Source organism: Lipophrys pholis (genome assembly GCF_963383615.2).
Source record: "Lipophrys pholis genome assembly, chromosome: 19".
Classification (NCBI taxonomy): domain Eukaryota; kingdom Metazoa; phylum Chordata; class Actinopteri; order Blenniiformes; family Blenniidae; genus Lipophrys; species Lipophrys pholis.
Window position 1 is genome coordinate 2,603,447 of NC_137647.1, and position 25,567 is coordinate 2,629,013.

Consider the following 25,567-nt stretch of genomic DNA (forward strand, 5'->3'; position numbering starts at 1 on the left):
CACAAAATATAAATAAAAGATTTGATAACAAGTACATGAATAATGAACTCTTATTTTGTTATCTGTGTCTTTCAGGTAACTTCTTGAGCCTCGATACTTCCTGTAGCACCTTTTCAAAATAACAATGATGACAGTTTCCTTTTGTATTATTTTTCCTCTTCTTCACTGGACAATAAAAGACATTGCATCCGGTTTATTAAGCCAATTCAATTTATTAAAAATCACACATTTATATCACAAACACTATTACATAAATATAAATTACAGTAGATTGTAGAGATCTGAAGGGAAATCTGTAACACTTTAAATATCTTACCGCTTAAAAAACAACAACACACGAACGTGTGGAAAATATCTTACAAAACAACAACAGGAGAGAAAAGGAAACAGAAGCAGGAGGTGCAGTAGAGTCAGTAGAGTCAGTAGAGTCAGTAGAACCAGTAGAACCAGTAGAGGTCAGGGGGAACTTTGACCCAGAGCCTGATGAGCCAGCCGCAGGTTTTCTCTCAGCTCGTCGGCGTCCTGCTGGGCTTTGGCCCTGACGATGCTCAGCTCTGTGTACATGTCCTTGTACTTCTTGGTGGCGTTTCTCTTGTCCTGAGGCAGAGAGCAAATTCCCTCAGACTGCTGCTGCTTCACGGCCGTTTACACAAGAAAGAACTGATAAGTCAACCAGTCTGGGCCTTTTGTTGACACATAAACGAAGCTACAAGTCACCTGACAACTCCGGCCAGAGTGGAGATTTAGAGAAACTCAGTCCTTCTGTTGGCATGTCGACACTCAGGAGGCGGAGTTTAACGTCACCATACGTGTGCGAGTGTTTACACTTTGTGATAACAACGGATGCTGTTAGAGCTTTGCTTGTTTTCACGTCTGTGCTTTTGGCTTGTTTGTATTAACAGTCACACACGTGCAGTGTTATGTCGGTCCAAACCAACGATCTTCACTGCATCGCTGCTGGAGGAACAGGAAGTAGTTTGTGCCATTTGTTGTTGTGTGATTCTGATTGGCTGGCATGGCTTGATGCTTCCTGCCACACTGCCCCCTAGAGGCTTATATGCATGTTGGGGTAAAATAAAAATGTTTTTGAATCTGGTGTGAACAAAGGTATTATTATTTTATTATTATAATTGTTATTATTTTGAGAGGAAAATATAAATTTCTCTTTAAACATCCGAGAAGCACTGACCTTCTGGGCCGACTGCATCTCGTCCTTCAGAGACGTGATCTCCTGCTTCAGGCACTGGACCTCCGACTCCTTCACCCGCAGCGTGATCTGAAACACAGGGAGCCATTTTCAGCTCATTTCAACCAGGTATCGACACAACAACAGATTACTAACGTCACATCTCGGTGTGTTGGTTAAAATAAAGACTATTAATGGATTTGTTTCATTTAATTAGCTGCCATAGTCCAAACTCTCGGTATTCAATGTCACACTTTGGCCTTTCAGTCGCGGCAGTGAAGTCTTTGTGACAGTTTAACCTCTTAAAGAGGAAATCACATCTAGGATCTTCTAGTTTCTTGTGACGTGTATAAGAAGTGTGTAAGTGAACCCTAACACGGTATAATGTGAAAATTATGAAAGCCCCTGGAATACTGGGTCAGTAGAACCACACTGTCCCCTTGGGGAGGACGGTCATCAAGGGGTTAAACTTTTTATATTTACAATAAAATCTAAAGTAAAAAGTGGGTCCAGTTGCAGACGGTGTAAATTAGGGTGCTGGAGAGCACTGTAAAGAAGAAGAAGAAATCCCAAAGCACAAAGACGTGAACTTCATCTAAGGCCTCGTTCACATGACGACATCTCAAGAAGGAAAATTCATTGTTTTTGCTCTTTTGTTTAGGAACCGCTTCCTGTTCCCACGGCCGTCCCTCCTGGGCCTCACCTCCATCTCGTACAGGTCCATCCCCTGGCTGAGCGGCAGAGCGTCCTGCTTGGCCAGCGAGCACAGGCGGGTGATCTCCGCCGCGAGGTGTCCACTCAGCTCCTGAAACAGAAACGGGACCAGCATTAATTAAACCAGAACCAGTACAAGAGCCAGAACCAGAACCGGACTCATGCGGGTCTCACCTGGTTCCTGGTCCTCAGGTCCTGGTTCTCCTGCTGACACTGACACAGGGCCTTCCTCTCGGCGTCCACCGCCTGGACCAGGTGGCCGTTCTCCAGACACTTCAGGCAGAACTGCTGGGACAGAACCTCCAGCTCGCGCTGGTACGAAGCCAGCTCCTCGCTTCAGACAGAAATAATCCAGTTCAGAAAAACACGACATGAAAAACTGCAGAGGTGGAAGATGCTCTATAATCTGGATGTTAGTGGAGGAAGATGCTCTATAATCTGGATGTTAGAGGAAGAAGATGTTCTATAATTTGGATGTTAGAGGAAGAAGATGTTCTATAATCTAATGTTAGAGGAGGAAGATGCTCTATGTGATACCTGTGCTGCCTATAAACATCCTCCAGGTGAGTTCCTCCGCTGCTCCTCTCCCTCCTCTCCAGTTCCCTCTGCAGCTCCAGGCGGTGAGCGTTCTTTATGGCTTCGATGGCTGCAATCAGAGCAAACACACAGAAACACGTCACGGTGGTGTAACATTGAGATCCCGGTGTTACGGTGAGTTTTCACCCCTCAGAAAGAAGGGGAGTCAGCTGGATGTCAGACTGAGAGCTGGTGAAGGGAGCAGAGTGAAGAGGAGAAGGACGTAGTTAAGAAATTTATCGTTTAAAGTTACAGAGACTCAGAAAAGAGAAGAACGACACTGTTGGACAATTTGAAACAGAGAGAAAGAAAGAAAGAAAGAAAGAAAGAAAGAAAGAAAGAGTGTAAAGTGTGTCAGTGAGAACTTTGAGATGTGAGGTGTCGCCTCCTCTCTCTCTCTCTCTCTTTCTCCTCCCCCTCCTCACCCGTGGCGGTGGCTGTGCTCTCCTCCTCCAGCAGTCTGTCTCTCTCCAGCAGGAGGCGCTCCACCTCCAGTTGGTGTCTGCGCTGCAGCTCCACCACCACCTTCGCCTGGGCGTCCTCCATGGAGGAGAATCCTCGTTCACACGTGGCCTGAAGACAGAGAGGAATCGAGTTTTTACCCTCCTGAGACGCCAGGACTCCTCCTGGGGGACGGAAGGAGTCACACACTGACCTTCAGCTTGTCCGTCTCCTTCTGGTGCTCCGTCCTCAGTCGACTCAGCTCCGCCTCAAACTCCTGCTTCAGCTCGCTCATCTGCTCCTGCAGCTCTGCCAGCCGCTCCGTCAGCTCCGAAATCAGGATGTTTGGATCCAGTTCCAGGGCCTCCATCCCGCTGAGCTCAGGCTCCACCTCCTGCTTGACCTTCTGATCGACCTCCTGCAGATTCTCCTGCTGGTCCACATGAAGATTCTCCTGCTCGTCTTCTTGCAGCTCCGTCAGCTTCTCCGTCAGCTCCGAAACCAGGACGTTAGGATCCCTTTCATCACATTCCTCAAAGTTCTGCTGGGTTTCCATCCTGCTGACCTCAGGCTCCACCTCCTGCAGATCTTCCTGCTTGTCCTCCACTTCCTGCTGCTCATCCTCCATGTCTTTCCGTTCATCCTCCATGTCTTTCTGTTCATCCTCCACGTCTTTCTGCTTGTCCTCCACCTCCTCCTGCTCGTCCTCCATGTCTTTCTGCTCGTTCTCCACCTCCACCTGCTTGTCCTCCATGTCTTTCTGATCGTTCTCCTTCTCCTCCTGCTCGTCCACCACCTCCTCTTGCTCATCTTTCACCCCCTCCTGCTCGTCCTTTGCCTCCTCCTGCTCGTCCTCCACCTCCTCCTGCTCATCCTCCACCTCCTCGGTCTGACAGGAAGCGTCTAATGAAGCCGGTACAAGGCGTCCACGGTGCTCCGGTCTGGACTGAAGCTCCATGAGCCAGCAGCAGTACAGAGCTTCGGTGGCTGCAGAGTGGAGTACAGAGGTGGAGGGAAGCTGCTGTGGAGGACAAGAGTCGTGGAGCCGGTCAACAGCGAGCTGCAGCTGGTGGAGGTGAGAGGACCTGGTGGAAGATATGACGGAGGAGCCGATCCGGCTCAGCAGGGAGATCTTCATCTGTGTGACACACTGAAGTTGCTTCTTCTCCAGGGCGAAGGCGCAGCGTTCACTTTGAGGGGCGGAGACGCTCTCGCTGCTCCAGACCATGTCCTGGAAATCGTCTCGGTCCGACAGGAGAAGCAGCATCTGCCGCTCCAGCATCATCTGCTGCGTCACCTCGCTGAGCAGCTGGTCTGCAGGATCCTTCACTTTGTGTAGCACCAGACTCCAGAACTGCTCCTCACGCTTCAGCTGACTCTCCTCCTCAGTGACGAAGTCCAGCCGGTCGATGACCTCCAACAGCCTCCCCAAAGCCCTCCGCCTGGCAGCCATGGCCTCCATCACCTGCTGGATCTTCTCCTCTCCACTTACTCCTCTGTTTCCCTCTCTGTGTCTCGTCCTCTCCTGCTCCAGCTCTTCGCTCAGCCGCCGGACGTCGGCGGCCGCCTCTGAGGCTCTGTGGCGGTGGAGCTGCTCCGCCTCCTTCAGCTGGACGTTCTGTTGCTTCGACTGCCGGAGCTGCGTCTCCAGCTCCGTCAGCTTGGCCTCAGTGGCTTCGAAACATCGCAGCAGGTATCCCTCGGCTTTGTCCGCTCCATCCTCCACGTCCTCCGCCTGCTGCAGCAGCGCCTCCGCCTCCCTCAGGTTGTCCTCCAGGGAGGCGACGAGGGCCTGGGCCTCCAGCAGCTCCTGGTTCCTCAGGTTCAGCTCCACCTCCAGGTCCTCCAGCCGGCTCTTCTCCTGCTGCTCGGCCTCGGGGAGGAGGCGGGGCTCCGTGTACCTGCTGCTCAGCTCCGCCTTCAGCCTCTCGATCTCGCGGTCTGCCTCCGTCAGCTGGTTCAGCATCTCCTGGTTGCGCTGGTTGAGCGCCTCGTTCTGGCCGGTGAGCAGCTCCACCTCCTTGGAGAGCCGCTTCACCTCCACCTGGTGGGAGGAGTCGTCGAACACCTCCTGGACCTCGGTTTGCTGGAGGTCGTCTTCATCCAGATGAGCCTGGAGGTCAGAGTTCAGTCGGTGTTGGTCGTCCGAGGCCGGGGACAGGAGCGGAGTCTCCTGCAGCTCCAGCAGGTTCCCTTGCGTGTCCTGCAACCAGATGCTAGGTAGCTGTGGAGGTGATGGAGGTGATGGAGGCTCCTCCGGCTGCTCCGGGCTGACCAGACCTCTGGACTCCGTCAGGCTCTGCTGTTTGATGGAGTCGGAGAGGCAGAAGTCAGGACGGTCAAGCTGAAGGAAGAAGAGAAGTTAGAGCCGGTTGAATCACGGTGAACATATGAAACCTAAAAGCGACGTCGTCCACAGACCTGCTGCTGGTAGAATCCCGCTGCGCTCAGCTGAGCCTCCAGCTTCAGTCTGCAGCGCTGCGACTCCGCCAGCTGCTCCTTCAGGTCCTCCACCTGCAGTGAGCGTGAGTGTCCGATAACCAGAGAATCAATCATCATCGTCATCATCATCATCACAAGTCACGAGATTTATTTTTATTACTATTTATCTCTACAGATTCATTGACTCATAGAGGACATGTTTCATCAATTTAAAGGAAGTTGGTGAATGGCGGGGAATTGAACTGACACACAGAGTCGAATCGAAGTGTTTACTGCAGATGTGTCTTGTCAGCATTAACAGATTCTTAACAGAAGTGTGACAGTGAAGCGCTGCAGCATGAATCACTCTGAGGTTCTGGGTGTGACGCTCTGACTCACGGCCTGCCGGTAGCTGTGCAGCATCGTCTCCGTCTCCGCCGAGTCTCTGCGCTCGGTGATCAGCGGGATCGTCTTCTCCGGTCTGAACATGATCTTCTCCACCAGCCTCCAGCACTCCTCCATCTCCTCCTCCACCCTCAGCGCCTGCACGCCGCCGGTGCCACCCGTCTCCTGGTGTCCCAGAGAGATGCCCAGCATGTTCTCGTACCTCCTCCTCCGCTCCTCCCTCCTCTTCCTCCTCTCCACGTCCAGCAGCTCCAGGGGGCGGTGGGGGGAGCCGGGAGGGTCGGGCGGGGGCGGGGGCGGGGGCTCGCTCTGAGGCCTGAACTCCGCCCAGTCGAAGGTCCGGTAGCGACCGTCTCGACGCTTGTCCGCCACGCTGCGGGGGTGGGGCTCCGCAGGGGGGGCCGCGCAGGGCGAGTCCTGGGTCACGTCCGGTCTGGGGAGGACCTCAGGGGTCCTGGAGGAGACGTGGTGACCCGGTGAACTGAGCGGAGGAGGACAGGTCAAACACACAGGAAGGACGGTTCAATGGCCTTTTGACACATTTTCAAAACTGTAAATCTAAAGAAACACATAAATACACTGCAGAGAGAAATGATAAATGTCTGGGTTCTTACTTTGAGCTATTGAGCCAAACACCTTTATGGGACTCAAACAGGGGTCAATGTATTTAGTATAATATATCAATATGTCTATATGTCGATGATATATTTCTCTACATTTCTACAATCTGGTGGAAAAACTCAGACGTCCAGTTTCATGATGACGATGATCACATTTTCTAACTGTCTTTTTTTACGTCGTGTTTCTATAATTTCATTATTTATTAACAGTTTTTAGGCAACAGAGTTTTGCGTTTATGATTCAGTTTATTAAAACCCCGTTTCCACGACAACGTTGATATCGTTTCAGAAAGTTTTTATATTCACATGACAACATTCTGAAAACGATTTTCTTTCATTCTTAATGAGTACTTTGGATAACTTTTACTTGGGGTTTACTTTTGTTTTTTCCCGCCTCGTGAGCCTGAACGTGGTTACCTGGTGACATCCGGGGCTTTGGCCGGGTGGACGTTCTTCATCAGCGCCTGGATCCAGTTCTTACGTATTCCCGCCGTCATGGCCGACAGCGTGAAGACGCCACTCTGGGTCTGAGACACGCAGACATTTGAAATGACGCGACAGAGAAACCAAAGCGACGGCAGGTAAATAACAGGTCGTGTGAAAATGTTTTCTATTACGATGAAAAAGAAAACAAGATGAATGAAGAAGAATGAGAAGAATGTAGGAGAAGGAAAAGAGAGGAGGAGGAGAACTAAACATCGAAATGAAGACGTCCATAATAAGATATATTGTAGTATCTGTTTACATTTACATTAAATACAAACACATTGTCTATATACAGAACCAACACACATCGATTCACACACTCACAGACAGAAGAGCGTCTTTATGTATTTATATGCTCATATCGGGTGTATTTTTAAAGTGTGTGTTGTAGTTTTTCCTGCTCTGGGAAAGTTTCTGGGAGTTTTTTGTGTTTCTCTGGAGCCTCACGTGGATCTGGAAGCCGTAGTTTCTCTGCACCTGATACTCGGAAACACCGAAACACTTTGTCAGGTCGATTTCTCCTTCGAGGTCTGAAGCCTGAGAGGAGACGACAGGAGGCTTCGTCAGGAGAGGGACACACACCCACGCACACGCACACACACACACACACACACACACACACACACACACACACACACACACACACACACACACACACACACACACACACACACACACACACACTCTTCACCTCCTCAGCCACAGAGTCCCGGTAGTATCTCAGGCTGTCGGTGGACAGAACGAACCAGGATTTCTTCCACTAGAGGGAAGCAGACGACGACACGTCGGAGGGTAAACAAACAAGTCCGTGATGAATAATCCTTTAAATCTGGTTTTACAGTCTGAGTCTGGAGGTCGACGACTTGGACAAAGTCTACAGGACGGAGCTGCGTCCCTCCTCCGTTTTCCCCTGGTTTCGCTCCTGAATACCGGCGGGATCGGAATCCGCTCATTTTAATCCAAAGACGCTCAGAAGCTGAGCCACAACGGCCTCTTTCTGCAGTTTGTACAAGTTCAGGAGGAATTAATCAGGTTTCAAACTGGAGAAAAATAGAAGGGAAGCAACTGAAGTGCCCCTGTGAGCCTGAGATGCTTCTCAGATGTTGGTTTGACTGGTTCTGAAGTGGAGATGATGAAACGGCTCACCTGAGATCACGTTTCACTATTTACTTCACAATGTTCCATTAAAAAATATTTTATTAGCTGTTTTATTCTCTTACTCCTCCTGAAAACGTATTTTACTATATTTTATTACATCTAAAGCCCCGTTTACAAGTGGAAACAGAAAACCTTAGTAGTGTTTTGGATGTCTGTTTACGTGACGACTGAAAATGCAATTTTAAAAAGAGCTCCCAAGGTGGAACTTTTTAAAAATGCTCCGTCTCCATGGAAACGGAATAACCTTTCTGCAGAGGTGCTCCTGGTCACCAGGTTGGTCGTAAAAAGCTCTTCTGCACATGCTCAGTAGAGTCAATCAGAACAAAGTTTCCTCCGTGGTGTCATGGCTCCCAGTAAATATTCTCCTGGGACTTGGTAGTTTTATTTTGAAAGTCACCGTAATAACAATCCAACTTGGTGGTCTGTCCACTAGAATGTCTGTGTTCTCCCATTGTTAATGTTTAGAGCTCATTGTTCTCTGCTGCATGTGTTTGTAGTTTCATTACAATAACAAACAACAGCACCAACTAGTGGCGCAACATTAAAACTACATTGATTCCACGTAAACAAACACTGTTTTCACAATGTTGCTGTGTAAATGTGAAACTTTTCTGAAATGATGCCTTTTCACTTGAAACAATGTTCACGGGGTCTAATAAATACAATTTCATTCAATACATGAGTTCCAATTATTTTAATATAATCTATACAATCAATTTTGATGATATAACATTTATACGAAATAATATTTATACTTTTCATTGAATTTTGCTTTAAATTTAGTTCAACTTTTTAACATTAGATTTTTAAAATAATTGTAATGATCAATCTTAGAATTCTTTTAAATTCTTCCTGTACTTATTATGAGTGTATAAACTGTGTGAAGCACGGAGCAGAATGACGAGCGCAGGATCAATAAAGTTTGACATTTGGATGAAAGACTCGTGTGTTAGGGTTCGGGTTAATTTACCTGATCATCTTCATCCAGTTTGACCATCCAGCCTTTCTTGAAGTTCAGTAGATCTGGCTGTAAACACATCCACACACACACACACACACACACACACACACACACACACACACACACACACACACACACACACACACACACACACACACACACACACACACACACACACACACACACACACACACACACACACACACACACACACACACACACACACACACACACACACACACACACACACACACACACACACACACACACACACACACACACACACAGTGAATCACTGACCTTGTTTGTTTTTAAAGCTGTTTCTACTTTATCACTTTGCTGTGGACTTCTAGTAAACAGAGAGATTTGCTCTTCAGTCTTTAGCTTTTTAAAGGAGACAATATTAAGATACTGATTCCTGCTGAAACAAGAGTCACTATATTGTTGTATTCACTACACTCGTCTGCTAAATCCCTAAATGTAATCTTTTTTTTCTCCAAACTCCTGCAGCCTGGACGCACAGAAAGAGATTTTCTGCAGTTAAAAATCCCACCACAGTAATCCAACAAACATGGGATTAAGCCGTGCGGGTGCAGAGTGAAGCGGTGGTGTGATGAGGACTGACCGTCATGATGGTGTCGGAGGTCCTGCGGTCCAGAGACTTGGACCTCCGGGGAGGAGGGGCGGCAGTCAGCTGACTCACGTCGCCACAGGATTGAAGCTTCTGCACAGAACAACACAACACGTCGGATTTCTTTAGTCTCACAGAACCATGAAGTTAAAACGACCCAGTGAAGACAGTAAAGCTTTCAAGAGTTTCCTCTTCCGATGTACATACAGTACATTTATTTTCATCATATCAATTCCACCTTGTTTCAGATATCATTTTGATCAAATGTTGTTAGATTCTGTGTTATTTTTCTTACTGTGAAGCACAAATAAAGATCCTCAAGATCAGTGGTTCTGGTGGGTCCGTTTTCCAGTGGGTCGTGGGCCTCACCATGACCTCAGAGTTGCTTTGTCAACTATACTGCCAGATATTTACAGAGACTCCTGTAAAGGCCCAAAACATCCCCAGCTTTCCCATTAAGAACCGGCTTCATGTGAATGTTAATTGTCTCAAAGCACTAATTTCTTTCAGTTTTAACAACTGAGAAACTTGATTCTTTTGCTTCAAAGCACAATGATGTTCCTTGTTTTATGTTGGTCTGATCTGAGCACTTACTTGACAATTTATCTAATATAATTTAGCATATGACCCCTTCAGAGTTTGATTTGAAACGTTATTATGGCAGGATGGACTGTATGTGATCCCTGAACTAAAACATGTTTCTCCGATCCGAACGGTCCAGATTAAAGGAGTGAACCGACTCGAGACGTGACGAGTTTTCTGAGAGTAACCGGAGTAACGGCGGCCTGTGTGCTTGGCAGAGCGGTGAGGATTAGTGCGGCGGGGAGCCGAGCGGCGCCCGTCACAGCTGCACTCGCAACGCTGGATCCGGTCCAGGAATGCATGGAGCGGCTTTTCCAGGCCAGATAATCCCTGATGCTCTGTCAGGCTTTTTGTCTTCCATCTGAACGTGACACTCTGGACCCGAGCGCCAGGCTCCTGCACACCGCCGGCCGTCAGATTGCTCTGACTTAACCCGACGGGGCCCGAGTCCCGTTTGTTTCAGCCTCAAATCAAAAGATTCATTCTTCTCTCTTATGCAACCGATTTAACGGGAAAACAGGAACCTGCAGTCACCACTAGATGTTCTGGGCTTTTACTGTGGCCTTCAGATCGAAAACCACCAAGGACACCGGAGCATCAGGAGGAGGAGGAGGAGGAATAGGAAGAGAAGGGAGAGGAGGAAGAGGAAAAGGAAAAGGAAAAGGAGGAAATTTAGGAAAAGGTAGAGGAGGAAGAAGAGGCTTTAATGACTCCAGTCGGCTCTTAAATTAAATGAATCCTGGTCTGGGTCTCTGGACCTGGTCTCTGCTCCTAGTCTCTGGACCTGGTCTCTGACCTCCTCATGGCTCCTGGATCAGTTTGTGGTTTCAGACGAGCTTCTGGTGCAATAAGAAGGAAAATCCTCTGAAACAAGGGAGTGTGTTTAATGAAAGATTATGATGAACCATCTGTGTGTGTGTGTGTGTGTGTGTGTGTGTGTGTGTGTGTGTGTGTGTGTGTGTGTGTGTGTGTGTGTGTGCGTGTGTGTGTGTCGTCTGATTACAACTGTACAATGTTTTATTCTACAAAATCCTCTGAAAGTAAAACGGACAAAAAAAAACGATGCGTTTTCACTCGAAGCGTTGCCGTGGAAACGGGGCCAAAGTCTCCAAAAGCCCGTTTGACGACAGAACCCGGATTAGATGCATCAGAAGAAGAGTTCGGGGCTCGTCTTCTGCTTCGTGACGTCTCCGTGACGGAGTGAGTCACTGATTCATTTCAACACGATGATACAGGGTGAAATGTTTCCTCCGTCACACTCAGACTGAAACCGGCTGGACTTTTCTCGCCGCCTGAATCACCGGCTCCGTCACTGTCGCTCACTAACAGATGTGCGGCGAAGCTGTAAACAGAGACGCCTGGTACACTGTGTGTGAAGTGGGCGGGGCCTGGATGAACGCCGCAGCTTCAGAACCGGTTCTGCCCCCACATGTCTGGACATGGCAGCCGGACCGGGAGGGGGGGGGGGGGGGGGGGGGGGGGGGGGGGGGGGGGGGGAGGGGGGGGGGGGGGGGGGGGCTTCAGTCAGCGACGTCTCTGTTTCACCTGGACGACCGCGTCGTGTCTGAACTCGACATGACAAACACTCCTCAGGATTACCGATTACTCTGGTGCCGGGTCACACGACAGAGCCGCTTCTCTGGAAAAACGATTTGAACCAGCGCTTCCTCTACAAATCTTTTGTTTAAGCTTTTGGGAAACATTCTCGTTCTTTTCTTGTGTTTGATCTGAAATCTTCAAGCTGAATACAAATCAAATCCTTTAAGATCTTTGCTCGTGTGGAAGTTCGTGTGGACTTTGACTCTGAAATCCACAAGTTTTTATATATTTTGTATATTTACCTTCGCCAACGAAAGCTGGGAGAGAAGGTTATGTTCTTGTCTGTCTGTGTGTATTTATTTAATTATCTATTCATTGGTTTGTATGTATGCTTTTTACCAATTTTTCGCAAAAACTCTGTTCCCGAATTGCATGAAATCTTCAGGGATGATTTGTCATCATCCAAAGACCAATCAGTTAGATTTTAGGACGTTAACGACTAACCGTTCCCAAAAAAAAAAAAAAAAGAATTGCAAAGAACTATCCCATGCAAAGCGGTTGGGAGAACAGACATGCAGCTGCCTGCACGAATCCCGTGATTGAGCTGGAAAAAGACGCGGAGCGGGCGGGGAGGGCCGCATGTCATCACCGCCTAATGAAACACTGACGTGTCGCCACTGTTCAGGAGCTCCTCCGAGGCTCTAACAGGAATGCGAGTGTGAAAATGGCCGACGTGTTTTTTGTGTTTCCAGGAAGAAGCGCAGAAGCTGTGATTGAGCAGAAAACACCTTCCTGAGTGTCACATGTGATGACTGAGTGGCGTTGGTACCTCCCGCGTGCTGCTGCAAGCCTCGCTCCTGCCCTTCCTGCAGCCGGCGGCGTCCCCGGCCTGATCCTTCCTGGAGGCCTTGGATCCCTGCAGCCGCTCCGCCGAGCTGCTGGGAAACACAAAGTCCTGATCAGCCACAACTCACCGAATTAACGGGGAAGGCCTTGATGAAATGTGGATGAAATCAGGGCTTCTCCTTTATTTGAGTGTGTTTTTAACAGCCAGATATACAGTATATGAGGTGACCCAGAAGTGCCGTTGGTAAAATGCAACGGCGAAGAGCAACAACATAACAGCAAAAAAACACAACGCAACAACAAAAAACTGCAATACAACAGCAAATAAATGTAACACAACAGCTAAAAACCTCAAGATACATGAAAAAGCCGTGACGCAAATGAAATACAAATGTGGCTTTTGGCTGTTGTGTTGTGCCGTTGGCCCCTCTGGGCCCCTCTGGGCCCCTCTGGGCCACCGTACAGACAAACAGGAAACCCCCTGCTGAGACGTTCTGCTGGCGTTTGGTGGATTAGCAGCAGCATTTCAATCTGTGTCCACCCAGGAGGCGTTAAGACTCCCACAATCTGACAGCAACAGCCACAGGACGGAAAACAGGAACAATGTGAAGTCAGTCTGAAGATGTGACTGGACATTTCTGCTGCTGGGAATGTTACCTGCTGGGAATGTCCCATTTCCCACTTGGGAGCGTTCACATATTGATCAGTCAGCATCGTCGCAGGAGGACATTTGGAAACCCTGAATTTAAGTGGATGACGGTACATTTCTATCAGAGATTTCAGTACGAGGATATTTTGTGGAATAATCGGCTGCTGAAGAGACTCAGTTCAAATGTTGACGGACAAATGAGGACGTTTCACCTGGAAGTCTCTCAGTGGAGGTTTGAGGGGGATTAAAGCTTGTGTGTGTTTGCTGCTGACACACAGGTGGGATCACATGACGTCAGCCTGCACAGCTTCATAATGAACCACAAACAAACCAGAGGAGCTCAGAGCGACCCGGATGTCCCTGCAGCTGCTGAACACTCTGAAACGACACTGAAACATCCCTGAAAGATGGCAGATACAACCCTGAAACATCTCTAAAGCAACACTGAAGCATCCCTGAAACATTCCTAAAACACTCCTAAAACAACCTGAAGCATCCCTGAAACATGGACGTTAAAATCCTGAAACATCCCTGAAAGATGGCACATACAACCCTGAAACATCTCTAAAGCAACACTGAAGCATCCCTGAAACATTCCTAAAACACCCCTAAAACAACCTGAAGCATCCCTGAAACATGGACGTTAAAATCCTGAAACATCCCTGAAAGATGGCACATACAACCCTGAAACATCTCTAAAGCAACACTGAAGCATCCCTGAAACATTCCTAAAACACCCCTAAAACATCCTGAAGCATCCCTGAAACATGGCCGTTAAAATCCTGAAACCAACCTGGACCAACCCTGAAACCACATTCAAACATCCCTAAAACAACCTGAAACACCCCTGAAAGTCTCTGAAACATTTCTGAAACATGACCCATGCAAACCCAAACAAGTCTAAAAATGTGTGACTTTGCTGAGTTTCTTTTCATTTCTACATTATTTGACATCTTGCAAATAAAAACGACACACCTGTAAAATCCATCTGAATAATTTACATGCGAGGCGTTTGGGAGATGCGAGCAGATTTCTGCATCTTTCGTGAAACATCTGGAAAATGTTCCAGGTGTTTAGACGAGTATAAATGATAGCATCTTTTGGTCTTTTTTTATTTAAATTTCCCCCTTTCTCCTTTATTCTCTCCTTTTCTTCTTTTGTCCTCCTTTGTTAATTTTTTTTCCTTTTCTCCCCCTTTTAGGGACCGAGCAGAAAGACCGAGGCTTCTAAAGGAGGCCTGGGCCTGGAGGCCAGGACCTTATTGCTTTTGTAATGTTTCTTCTTCTTCTTCTTCTTTATTTATTTTTTGCAGCAAACTTGCATATAAACTCACCAAATTTGGCACGCTCATAAAGACTGGCGATAGAGGCGTTAAGCAAAGGGGAAAAGGCCCAGTGAGGAGACAGAAGGATAACATGCAAGTAAGTAGAAAGAAATACACGTACACAGTGGATTCACGTTTACAAAATGCCACAGTTTTTGTGTTGGTCGTGTCATTTTATTTTGTTGTATTTATCCGCCACAGCTTAAAGGCCGGTCCGTGAAAATATCGTCTGACATTAAGCCGGTCCGTGGCGCAAAAAAGGTTGGGGTCCACTGTCGTAGAGAGATCAAACCAAAACAGTAGGGGTCTGCAAGGTCTCCTTCTCTTCCTGCAGGGTCTCCTTCTCTTCCTGCAGGGTCTCCTTCTCCTCCTGCAGGGTCTCCTTCTCTTCCTGCAGGGCTCCTTCTCCTCCTGCAGGGTCTCCTTCTCCTCCTGCAGGGTCTCCTTCTCTTCCTGCAGGGTCTCCTTCTCTTCCTGCAGGGTCTCCTTCTCCTCCTGCAGGGTCTCCTCCTTCTCCTCCTGCGGGGTCTCCTTCTTCTCCTGCAGGGTCTCCTTCTCCTTCTCCTCCTGCAGGGTCTCCTCCTTCTCCTCCTGCAGGGTCTCCTTCTTCTCCTGCAGGGTCTCCTTCTCCTCCTGCGGGGTCTCCTTCTCCTCCTGCAGGGTCTCCTTCTCCTCCTGCAGGGTCTCCTTCTCCTCCTGCAGGGTCTCCTTCTCTTCCTGCAGGGTCTCCTTCTCTTCCTGCAGGGTCTCCTTCTCCTCCTGCAGGGTCTCCTCCTTCTCCTCCTGCGGGGTCTCCTTCTTCTCCTGCAGGGTCTCCTTCTCCTTCTCCTCCTGCGGGGTCTCCTTCTCCTCCTGCAGGGTCTCCTTCTCCTCCTGCAGGGTCTCCTTCTTCTCCTGCAGAGTCTCCTTCTCCTTCTTCTCCTGCAGGGTCTCCTTCTCCTTCTCCTCCTGCAGGGTCTCCTTCTCCTCCTGCAGGGTCTCCTCACACATCGCAGAGAGACTCTCATTTTCCTTCTGGAGTTCAGTGTTGGCTTCTTCACCACCAGCGAGCTTTGCCTTCAGCTGGTTGACTTCCTGTTCCAAGTCCCTCGTCGCTGTGTGAGGAGGACTCGGCCCCCCTCTGTCCTTCTTCCTCCAACAGTTCAGAATTCATCTGGAGATGCTCCCGTCTGGATTTTTTTCATCTTCAGCTCCTCTTCAATTTACACTAATTCCGGTCGCTTCAAAGGATTTTTCAGCTGGAAAAATTTCCTGACGTTCGTCCTCGAGTTTATCGATACGGCACCGCAGCTTCACTATCTCATGAGCAATGTTAGGCTTTGGAGTCACGGGACGGCCCCGTCTAAAACCTTCTCTGCCTCTTTCAGCCATTCGGAAAACTGTTTAAGAAAAACACTATCAATGTGGTGGCTACTGTGCCAGCTGGTGCTTAAAGAAAGCATGTATGCATGTTCTTTCATGCCCAGTTCTGCTTTCATAAATGAAAAATACTCCTCAAATATGTGCCATTTGTGTATTTGAATATGTGTTGAAGCTGGCAAAGATGCAGACACATTTTACTCACATGCCTCGTTATTATTTGATGAATTTCAGCGTCACATCAGTAAGATAAGGGTGGACAGCAGATCCAGACATATTGCTAAAATAAATCTACAAGCAGCCTTGAACGGTTCCTCACTGCTTGTGAGACTCCGACCGAGAAAGTCAGTCGGCCTCTAATGAAACCCGTGAAGTTTGGGGCCAGTCGAGCATGGACAGGTTATGAAGACCTTACTTTCTGCTCCCAGCAGGGGGCCTAATGGCCGATGGTTGTAATTGTTGTATGGCTGTGATGAGGACAGAGCCCCGAGGCTTTCAAAATAAAAGCCCCACACATTTTTTCAAAATAAAAGTACATTTTTGTTCAAACCTTTAAAATTGATATTTGATCAATATTCAAATGGGCCAGAGGCTGTGATTGGGCCGACCCCGAGGGGCCAGAGGCCAGAGTGCGAGGTCCCGATCAAGGCTGCTTGCCGCTTTAATTATCCTTATTTTTCTTACTTTAGCTGTTCTACCTTAATTAGCTGTTTTTCACCTTGAGATTCGACCATTTTTGAAAATCAGTGTTTAATACAAACCAACTAGAAATGAAAACAAACGTTTATTTAGATGATATACATTTTCCTGAAAGTTTCCTGGAGCCGCGACAGAGGAGCTGAAGAACCACATGAGGCTCCAGAGCCGCAGGTTTCAGACCTCTGGACTGTGGTGAAATGGTTTATGTGGTGATTGTCAGTGTTCTGTTTTTTGTTTTTTTGCAGTGAATTTTATTCCGTCAGCTCCGAGCGCTGGAAGTGAAGCTTTGCCTCTGAGCGGCGGCGCCGAGGTCCTGAGAAACAATGCTGCACGGATCTAATTACAGCAGCGTTTTGGAATTTCTGGCCTTATTTGGAGGGGAGGGGGGATTTTTGTGTTTTTTGACTCCCAAAAAGGCAACAAGAGTGCGGAGCTGACATGTTTGCGGAGGGTCATGTGACCACTCTACAAGCTGCTGGGGCACAAACCGGGAGGCTGAACGAAGAAAGCAGCAGTGGGATGTCTAATGGGGGGGGTGGGGGTGGGGGTGGGGGTGGTGGGGGCTTTGATGTGCAGTTTGGCGGCGTATGACGGCTTCACGCCGGGGAGCCGCTGCATGTCCTCTGTGCTAATTGCTTCCACATTTCCCTGAGCGGGCGCTCTTCAAACTACCGTCAGCCACAGATTACACACAAACACAAACGGGGGGAGAGACATGCATGATCCGAAAAAGACATCCATCATTTCCAACCTCCTGTCCGGCCTCCGGCTCCCGTTGGCCCTCGGGTCTGCGGATCCCATCGGGCCGGCGTTACTGGCAGCGGCGTCCGAGGGTCGAGAGTCTCCTGCAGACAGAACGACACAACCGCGTTTCAGAACGTTGGACTCCACGTTTTAAGTCCTCCCGGCTCCACGTGAACCCCGAAGCCTCCTCGACGCTGCAGCCGCCAACCGACTGGATGAAATCATCTTTTTTTCTATTAATCACAGCAGACCGAAGCTTCCACACAAATCCACTTTAAACAAAACCAACACAAACAAACCTTTTTTTTTTTTTTTTGGGCCGCGTGCTTCACCTTTTATTGCATTTCTTGCCGGTTTTTACGAGACCAACTTTCAGCTGAAATATCACTCCTACTTATTTATAATCATCCCCATCGTTCATTTAGTAAATTGGTTCCCCATTCGGGGTTGAGAACCATGTTGAGGCGGCGCCGGGGGTTTACGGGGGGGGGTCTGGAGCTCAGTCTGCTCTCTGGCTATCAACTTCAGGTTCTACATGACGGAGGAAAGCAGGAAAAACACCAAGTTTACGCGACAACGTTTCAAGTGAGAACATGTCGTTTTCACGTTTTTCGTTTCAGGAAAGTTCTGTCGTTTACACGGCAACGCTCTGAAAACAATGTCAGTTTACACGGAAACGGCAGAAACGCTGAAAAATATGTAGTTAGCATGTCGGGCCATGAGCAGAAGGTTCTTTTTTTAATGAAGCAGGAAGGTAAAAACATTCCTGCTTCACTTGTCATTAAAAAAATAAAAATCTGTACGATATGATCCTGCCCTCTTCATCCTGCTCAGTGCTTCACACACTCTTTGTACACTCATAATAAGATGAAACAATACAAGAAGCGTTTAAAAGTATTCTAAGATTGATCATTACAATTATTTAAAATCATATAACTAATGTTAAAAAGTTGAACTGAATTTAAAAGTAAATTAAAATGATAAATATTAATTATAAGTATAAATGTTGTCCACTAGTTGGTGCTGCTGTTTGTTTTAGTTCTGAAACCACACACACACACACACACACACACACACACACACACACACACACACACACACACACACACACACACACACACACACACACACACACACACACACACACACACACACACACACACACACACACAGCAGAGAACAATGAGCTCTAAATATTAACATTCTGGTGGACAGACCATCAAGTTGGATTGTTATTATGGTGACTGTCAAAACAAAACTACCAAGTCCCAGGAGAAAATGGACTGGGAGTCATGACACCATGGAAGAAGCTCTGTTCTGAGCATGTGCAGAAGAACTAGTTACTATGGTGACCAGGACCGAGATCAATATTCTGCCATCTAAACGGCGATGGAGTCGCAGCGTTTTCAGAAAGTTGTGTTTTTTATTGGCAAACTCAAAAAACCGCTGCCATGTAAACGGATCCCTAAAACACAACTTAAATTTAGAATTTCCACTTGGAAAATCTGGTGTCAACGTAGCCGACGAGGCCAGAATTTAACCTTTCGTGCTCTTTTGTGAAACGAAAATGAAAAAAAAAAAAAACAGTGTTTCAGTGGATCAGGGTGTAAATCGTTTAAACGAGGCTGCAGAGGCTCCAGGATCAGTTTGAGTTAATGAAATATTTTCTTAAACGCCAACATTTTAATTCATGAGACTGTAAACACATGGTAATAACTATTTAAAATTTGATTAAATAAATCAAATAGCCGATGAAATTCAAATGACTGACGGCAATAAAACAAATCCTCTCTGAACAGTCTGACATTCTTCCATAAGGTTTTTAGTGCTTTTTGCAGTTTATTTAGAAAAACTTTTTTTTTTTTTGAAAAATCCAAATACGAATGATAAATGTGAAACTAGAGCTACACTCGGTAGAGTGCAGACCTTCGCCAACACCACATTTGTTTGCGGAACCGAGTTAGCATTGCTAGCATGATAGCTGTTAGCTCATATCAATGCTCACTCGCTAGGTCATGTAGCTACATCAATGAGAAACACTGAGCAGGGTGCGTCTCCATGGCAACAGACACTGATCTCCTTTGATCTCCTCCATTAGGTGCCTCTCTCATTCGCTTTGTATGGGACAGTTTTTTCTCATTTTGTTTAGGATTTATTCGGAAACGGTTAGCCGTTAACATCCCAAAATGTAACTGTTTGGTCCTTGGATGAGGACAAATCGTCCCAGACGATTTCATGCAATTCGGTTGAGTAGTTTTTGCAAAAAGTTGGCAAAATACATACAAACAAACCAATAATAAATAAATACATGCAGATGAACGCATAACCTTCTTTGCCAACGTTGTTGGCGAAGGTAAAAATCCATCCATCCATCCAACTAATGATAAATGTAAAGTCAATGATTAAACGTCTCCCATGTGGAGGCGGAGGGACGTTTGTGCCTTTAAGCAGCAGCTCATCCAGACCTTCATTACCGGAGCTGCCGACTCTGGGCTCTGGGTACCAGCACCGGCCCTCAGCTCAACATCAAGCCCATTAGGACGTGTTTAAGAGCTCTTTTATGGATTCATGTGAGCTGCGCAGCGTTTATGATGCCTGAAGGTCAGACACGCCGCTTCCTGCACATCTCTCGGCGTGTTTGTACAACTCCACATCCTGCCGGGGCAGAAACTCCTCCGCCTGGTTCCCACGGCTGCGAGTCAGCGCTCGGTCAAGCCGCAGTCAAACGAACAAATAAAACAAGCGTGCGAACATCTGCAGCGTGTTAGGACAGGAAGTGGCTGCGATTGGCCGAGGGGCCTCAGGGTGTGTGCGTGGTGTCCGTGCTGCACCTCGGGGATCGGTGACCGTCCAGACGGGGGTCTCATCCGGTCTGCCGTCCTGCTCGGCCGACTCGCCACGGCCGACAGCCGAAGACGGAAAACCTGAATTGGTGGCGGAAATCTTCGCCGGGCTCGGTTCCTGACATTCAATTCAAGAAAAGTCAGTTTTACTCCTATTTGAACGCACATATAGAAGATTTATAACAAGGTATCATCTGCATATAGGGGATAAAGAGCTTCTATAGACCATCACTGATCTTCATCACTGATAAATGCTGCATTCTTTCAAAATTAAATAAACACAAATAAACCCAACATGACAACATTTTCATTAAATACAAACATGACCAATGAGCCAACATAATAACTTTAAATTAAAATATTTTGTAGTATAAATAAAAGTGGGATTAATGGAAATAGCCATAAGCATAAGCAAGTTTTCACATTTAAAAGTCAAACAGTTGTCATTTCTGTTTGACCTGAAGCTCAATAAGTTCCTATCCGCTGTGTGTTTGGTAGTTTTTTTCTAATTATGTTTGGTTTTAACACTCCGGACTCTCAGCAGTTTGCCATTCCTCAAATCTAACCATAATTCAACGTTTTGGACCAGAGGCTCGTGGGAAATGTCAGCTTTTAACAGCAGAATCCTGGGAAAATTCACCAAAAATGTTTTCATTTTGCTGCCGTCATCCTGATGTTTGGCCTTTTTTGATGTTCAGTTTGATTGTAGTCCAGGAAATTACATTTACAAGACAATGACATTTCTATTATGAAGGTAAATGTCCCACGGTAGATCCCAGGGGAACTTCATTTCTATATTTTCGATCTGTGGGAGATGTTTGTCTTCATCTGAGAGATTAGAAAATGTTTTTACATGTGGCTGTTAGAAAGCGACTCACCTGACTGGTGACAGCCTCCACTTTGCGTTTCTTCTTCTGACTCAGCCTGTTTGTCTGCAGGTAGACGACGAGCTGCTCGCTCCACCTGTTGGACCAAGAAGAGAAGCGTCAGCCGTCTGTCTTCGCTCCTGAAGATACGGTGAAACTTCTCGCCGATGATCGAACCCGTTGATGATCTCCTTGTTGTCCCCGCGGATGAAGATTTCCTGCTCGGGGGTGACGAGGAACAGGGCGTTCCTCTGACCCGTCCGGGGCTCGGCGTCGGCGATGTCGGTGCACAGCGTCATACTGACCGTGCCCTGAGGCAGAGTGCTGGGCTGTGGACCACACAGAGACACAGGACTTTCTCAGAGGACATGATCTTTCAGCACCATCAAGTCATCAGAGTTTGGAACTTCCACTTGTGTTTCAGTGTTTTACTTTGTTCAAACGTCTCTTACTCCACCTGTTCTTGCACCGGATTAATGGTTTCAACATGAAACTGAGGGCCTGTTCACCGTTTGGTCGGGACCAGAGTCTCTTCAGCGGAAAAAAAAAACGTTTCGTTTGGGGGACGTGAAAACTCCCACCAACTCTGAACCGGCGCTGACAAGCAATCTCTGGTCACCTTGACATGCTGGGTCTCACTTCGTCTACAAACGATCTATCCAGCGGACGGCAGGAGAGGATGTGACGTAGAGCGCAATGCATTCTGGGTAAATGACAAACAAAGCTAACCGCCCGAATCAGAAGAAGCAGATGCAGAAAGAACAATTTAGAAAATATTTTGTGTGCAAATGTGGAGTAGTGAGGAAGACGTAGAGAGGAAGAAGTAATGAGGAAGAAGTAGTGAGGAAGAGTCGTTGATATCTGGTCTGAAGACTATATATCTCGGTTGTTTGTGACTACCCATTAGCCATGAGCTAACTAGCCTAGCCACCACGGGCTAAAGCGGCGGGACTTCTGCTTTCGGTCTGGACCAATCAATGAGCCGTGTTTCTTCTTCACTTCCTCTCTGGTCAGTGTTTGTTTCAGGCTAGTGAACGTGAACGCCACACGGAACAAACGAAGGGGAGAAAACTACATTGTTCACAGCATTTCTGCTGGTTCCGTGGAAACGGACATGGTTTTCAGAACATTGCCGTGTGAACGAGAAGTAAGTTAATCGGGTAAAAACAGCTCCTTCAATCGCAGCTATTACAGAACTGGTGTAACATATGAGCTGCTGATATGGACTCTGAACACCACCTTGTGGTACAAAGTGGTACTACAACGGTAGGAAACCTGGGACGACTTGGTTAGCTCGATATCTCAAGTCTCTGTTTCAATGGAAACAGACATGGTTTTCAGAACGTTGCCATGTAAACAAGAAACTTTTCTGAAACAAAAACTTAATGTTCACCTGCTCTAAAATCAGAAAACAACACTTTCTTCACGTGCAGCTGGGAACAGCTGGAAGCTCCTGCACACAAATGAGATGTTGGGAATCGGTGATGAGAGACACGACCGGGCTGAGTGTTGGTTAAAAATGTGAAATGTCGCTGCAGCGTGCGGCGGGAGGGAGGAGGGGAGGAGATTTGAGGGGATCACAGAGAGACGAGGGGGGGGTGTGGGTGTGTGTGTGTGTGTGTGTGTGTGTGTGTGTGTGTGTGTGTGTGTGTGTGTGTGTGTGTGTGTGTGTGTGTGTGTGTGTGTGTGTGTGCATTAAAAGGACAGGATAAGCTGTGGTTCAGCACATCTGGCCTAAAGATGCCGGCGTCCTCCATGTTTGTCTCACCAGCTCGTCCAGGGCGAAGCTCAGGCTGCCGTCCTCGTACAGGATGAAGAAGCGCCGCTGCCATTTCTACCACATGAGAACCAAAACACACATTGATGAACAGTCGGTGTCACACCGTGACCCGGTTTAATATGTTTGAAGCTTTTCAGCAGGTTATAAATGAACAGTCTGAACTTTCTTTAAATATATATTATTATAGACAGGAAGTAAACAACAGGGATAGATAGATAGATAGATAGATAGATAGATAGATAGATAGATAGATAGATAGATAGATAGATAGATAGATAGATAGATAGATAGATAGATAGATAGATAGATAGATAGATAGATAGATAGATAGATAGATAGATAGATAGATAGATAGATAGATAGATAGATAGATAGATAGATAGATAGATAGATAGATAGATAGATAGATAGATTCCATGTTTCTTGTCCAGCATCAGCCTCTGTAACGCTGCATTGGATGAAGACAGATGGGTGTGTGTGTGTGCGTGTGTGTGTGTGTGTGTGTGTGTGTGTGTGTGTGTGCGTGTGTGTGTGTGTGTGTGTGTGTGTGTGTCCCACCCTGGATCTCTGGATGGGGTTGTCAAAGTCTGTCCCCTCGGGAGCCAAGCACAGCCAGCCTCCGTAGATCGGCTTTGCCTGGGAGGAGAGAGTCAAGAGTCAAGAGTCAAGAGTCAAGAATCAAGAATCAAGAATAAAGAATAAAGAATCAAGAATCAAGAATCGACTGTAATTCTGTCAGGGTCGGACTCGTGTTCGGGTCTGAACCTCCTTCATGTTTTCAGAAGCGGATCGCAGTCAAAGGGACGTTTGGTCTCGTCTCACAAGAAGAAGAAAAACGGAGGGAATTTGATGGGGAAGTGCTTTTTCTCGAAGCTGCTTTCCTTTCCAAAATAAAAGAGTCTAAATCTTCTTTTCACCTGTTGAAGTTCTGCGTGTCAGACGTGGGGAGAAATTACAGGGCGGTGAACGAGGGAGGGGCAACAATGTGGGGCAACAATGTGGGGCATGCAGGAGGCCGTCGCCATGGTTCTCCTTACGTCACCTGATGTTCTCACATCTTCTCTCCGTCTTCATGATTCCCGTCACACTGAGGTTTTGTTGCCCGGGGCTTCGGGATCAGAGAGGCGTTTGTCTTATGTAACACAATGATTCATGATGGTTGAGTCACGGAAACAGCAGGAGAAACACCTCCTGAACCTTTCTCACATTTTCATTGGTGTTTCTCCTTCTTCTCCAAGTGTTCGGAAACCAAAGGTTTATACGAGTTGCAGTGCGAAGAGAACAACAACAACAACAACAACAACAACATCTCACTACATCGATGATTGTTCTTAGAACTCAGTGAAACAGCAGAGCAATAAAGTATATAAGAGGCCAAATACCAGCAGGAGCACAGCAAAGTACGGCAACGACAACAACTTCACAAAAATGGCAATGGCAACAACTTCAACAACCATAACTTTGACCAAGACGACAACAACAGCAACGACAACATCTTCGACAACAACGACAATAACTTCAATGACATCAACTTCAACAGCAATGACAGCAACTTTAACGACAACAACTTCAACAGAAACGACAGCAACTTCAATGAGAGCAACTTCAGCAATAGCACTAACAACTACTTCAACAGCAGCAACAGCAACAATAATGATAGCAACTTCAATGACAGCAACTTCAATGACAGCAACTTCAACGACAACAACTTCAACGACAACAACTTCAACAGCAACGACAGCAACTTCAATGACAGCAACTTCAACAGCAGCGACAGCAACTTCAGTGACACCAACTTCAACGACAGCAACGACATCAACTTCTACAACGACTACAACAACTTCGACAAGAGCAATTACAACAAAAACAACGACAACAAAATAACAACAGCGACAGCAACAACATTGACCAAATCAGCAGTCAGAGCAGAAACAAGGTGGACTAATGTTGATCAGATTAAAGTCGATGTGATGTAAAGATTCATCCAAACATCTTTCTGCAGTGGCTGAACTCAAATGTTCATGTTCAACTGAAGATTCAGAAACATTTACTTCAAACGGAGGAGAATCCAGTGACTGGTTTTAAACTCGGTATTGAAATAAAAGGAAAAACCAGGTTAAAACCCGGTCAGGATTAAATAACCCGGGTTTGAGCCGGGTTAGGAAGAAAAAGGCTGGGTTAATGATGCTGGGTTAAAGAAGCTGGGATGGGATTCAATAAACCGGGTTGGGATTAAATAAACCCTCGTTAAAGAATCTGGATTAGGATTAAATAATCCGGGTTTACCTGCTCCAGGTCCCGCTCGCTCAGCAGATGTAGTTCCCGGGATTTGAAGCAGTTCTGACATTTACTCTTGTTGAAAATGTTCGCCTGAAACTTCCCGCACGGGCTGGAAGCTTTTTCCCCGGACATTGTGCCTTCAGCCCCGCGCTGCTGCTGCTGCTGCTGCTCCGCGGGGGAAAAAATAGCCGAACCCCGGCTGTCGTGTCCCGGTGCTCCGCTCCGCTCCCCCGGTCCTCGGTCCCGCTGCTCCGCGGGGAAAAACAAGCAAACTTCGGCTGCCCCTCCGCCTCCCGGTGCTCCGCTGCTTCGTCCCGGTGCTCCGCTGGTCCCCCGCCCCGCCTCTCGGCTGCTCCGCTCCGGGTTGAATGAAGCGGCGCCTCCTGAACCAACATCTGTCAAACGCGGTGGATTCAACGCTGTCGTCATGGTGATGTGCGCGTGACGTCATGACGTA

At 47.3% G+C, this 25,567-nt stretch overlaps 1 protein-coding gene across 2 annotated transcripts; it reads right to left on the reverse strand.

The window, feature by feature from the left end:
• Positions 1-188: 188 nt before the first annotated feature.
• LOC308124611 (uncharacterized protein) lies at positions 189-25,474 on the reverse strand. 2 transcript variants are annotated; one of them, XM_080487706.1, is made up of 22 exons: positions 25,117-25,474; positions 23,389-23,466; positions 22,819-22,884; positions 21,228-21,379; positions 21,063-21,147; positions 20,173-20,302; positions 17,349-17,442; positions 12,550-12,655; positions 9,594-9,692; positions 8,978-9,034; positions 7,541-7,609; positions 7,297-7,386; positions 6,781-6,890; positions 5,738-6,224; positions 5,339-5,431; positions 3,132-5,261; positions 2,902-3,049; positions 2,438-2,546; positions 2,075-2,234; positions 1,890-1,991; positions 1,190-1,276; positions 189-597 (listed from the first exon to the last, which is right to left on the reverse strand). In XM_080487706.1, exons 1-22 carry the CDS (start codon positions 25,240-25,242, stop codon positions 457-459), a joined length of 4,719 nt encoding a protein of 1,572 aa, XP_080343832.1. In that variant the 5' UTR covers positions 25,243-25,474; the 3' UTR covers positions 189-456. The 2 variants fall into 2 exon arrangements, with proteins under 2 accessions (XP_080343832.1, XP_080343831.1); XM_080487705.1 differs by having other exon boundaries at positions 12,550-12,658.
• Between the last annotated feature and the right edge of the window lie 93 nt (positions 25,475-25,567).

What these genes read in the sequence shown, in the direction of transcription:
- LOC308124611 (XM_080487705.1), bottom strand. Translation starts at nt 25,242, where the DNA reads ATGTCCGGGGAAAAAGCTTCCAGCCCGTGCGGGAAGTTTCAGGCGAAC. An exon ending in GAGCACAGCCACCGCCACGG is followed by an intron (nt 2,547 to 2,901) that starts GTGAGGAGGGGG and finishes CTCTGATTGCAG; the next exon opens with CCATCGAAGCCATAAAGAAC. An exon ending in TGGACCTGTACGAGATGGAG is followed by an intron (nt 1,277 to 1,889) that starts GTGAGGCCCAGG and finishes CCTGTGTTTCAG; the next exon opens with ATCACGCTGCGGGTGAAGGA.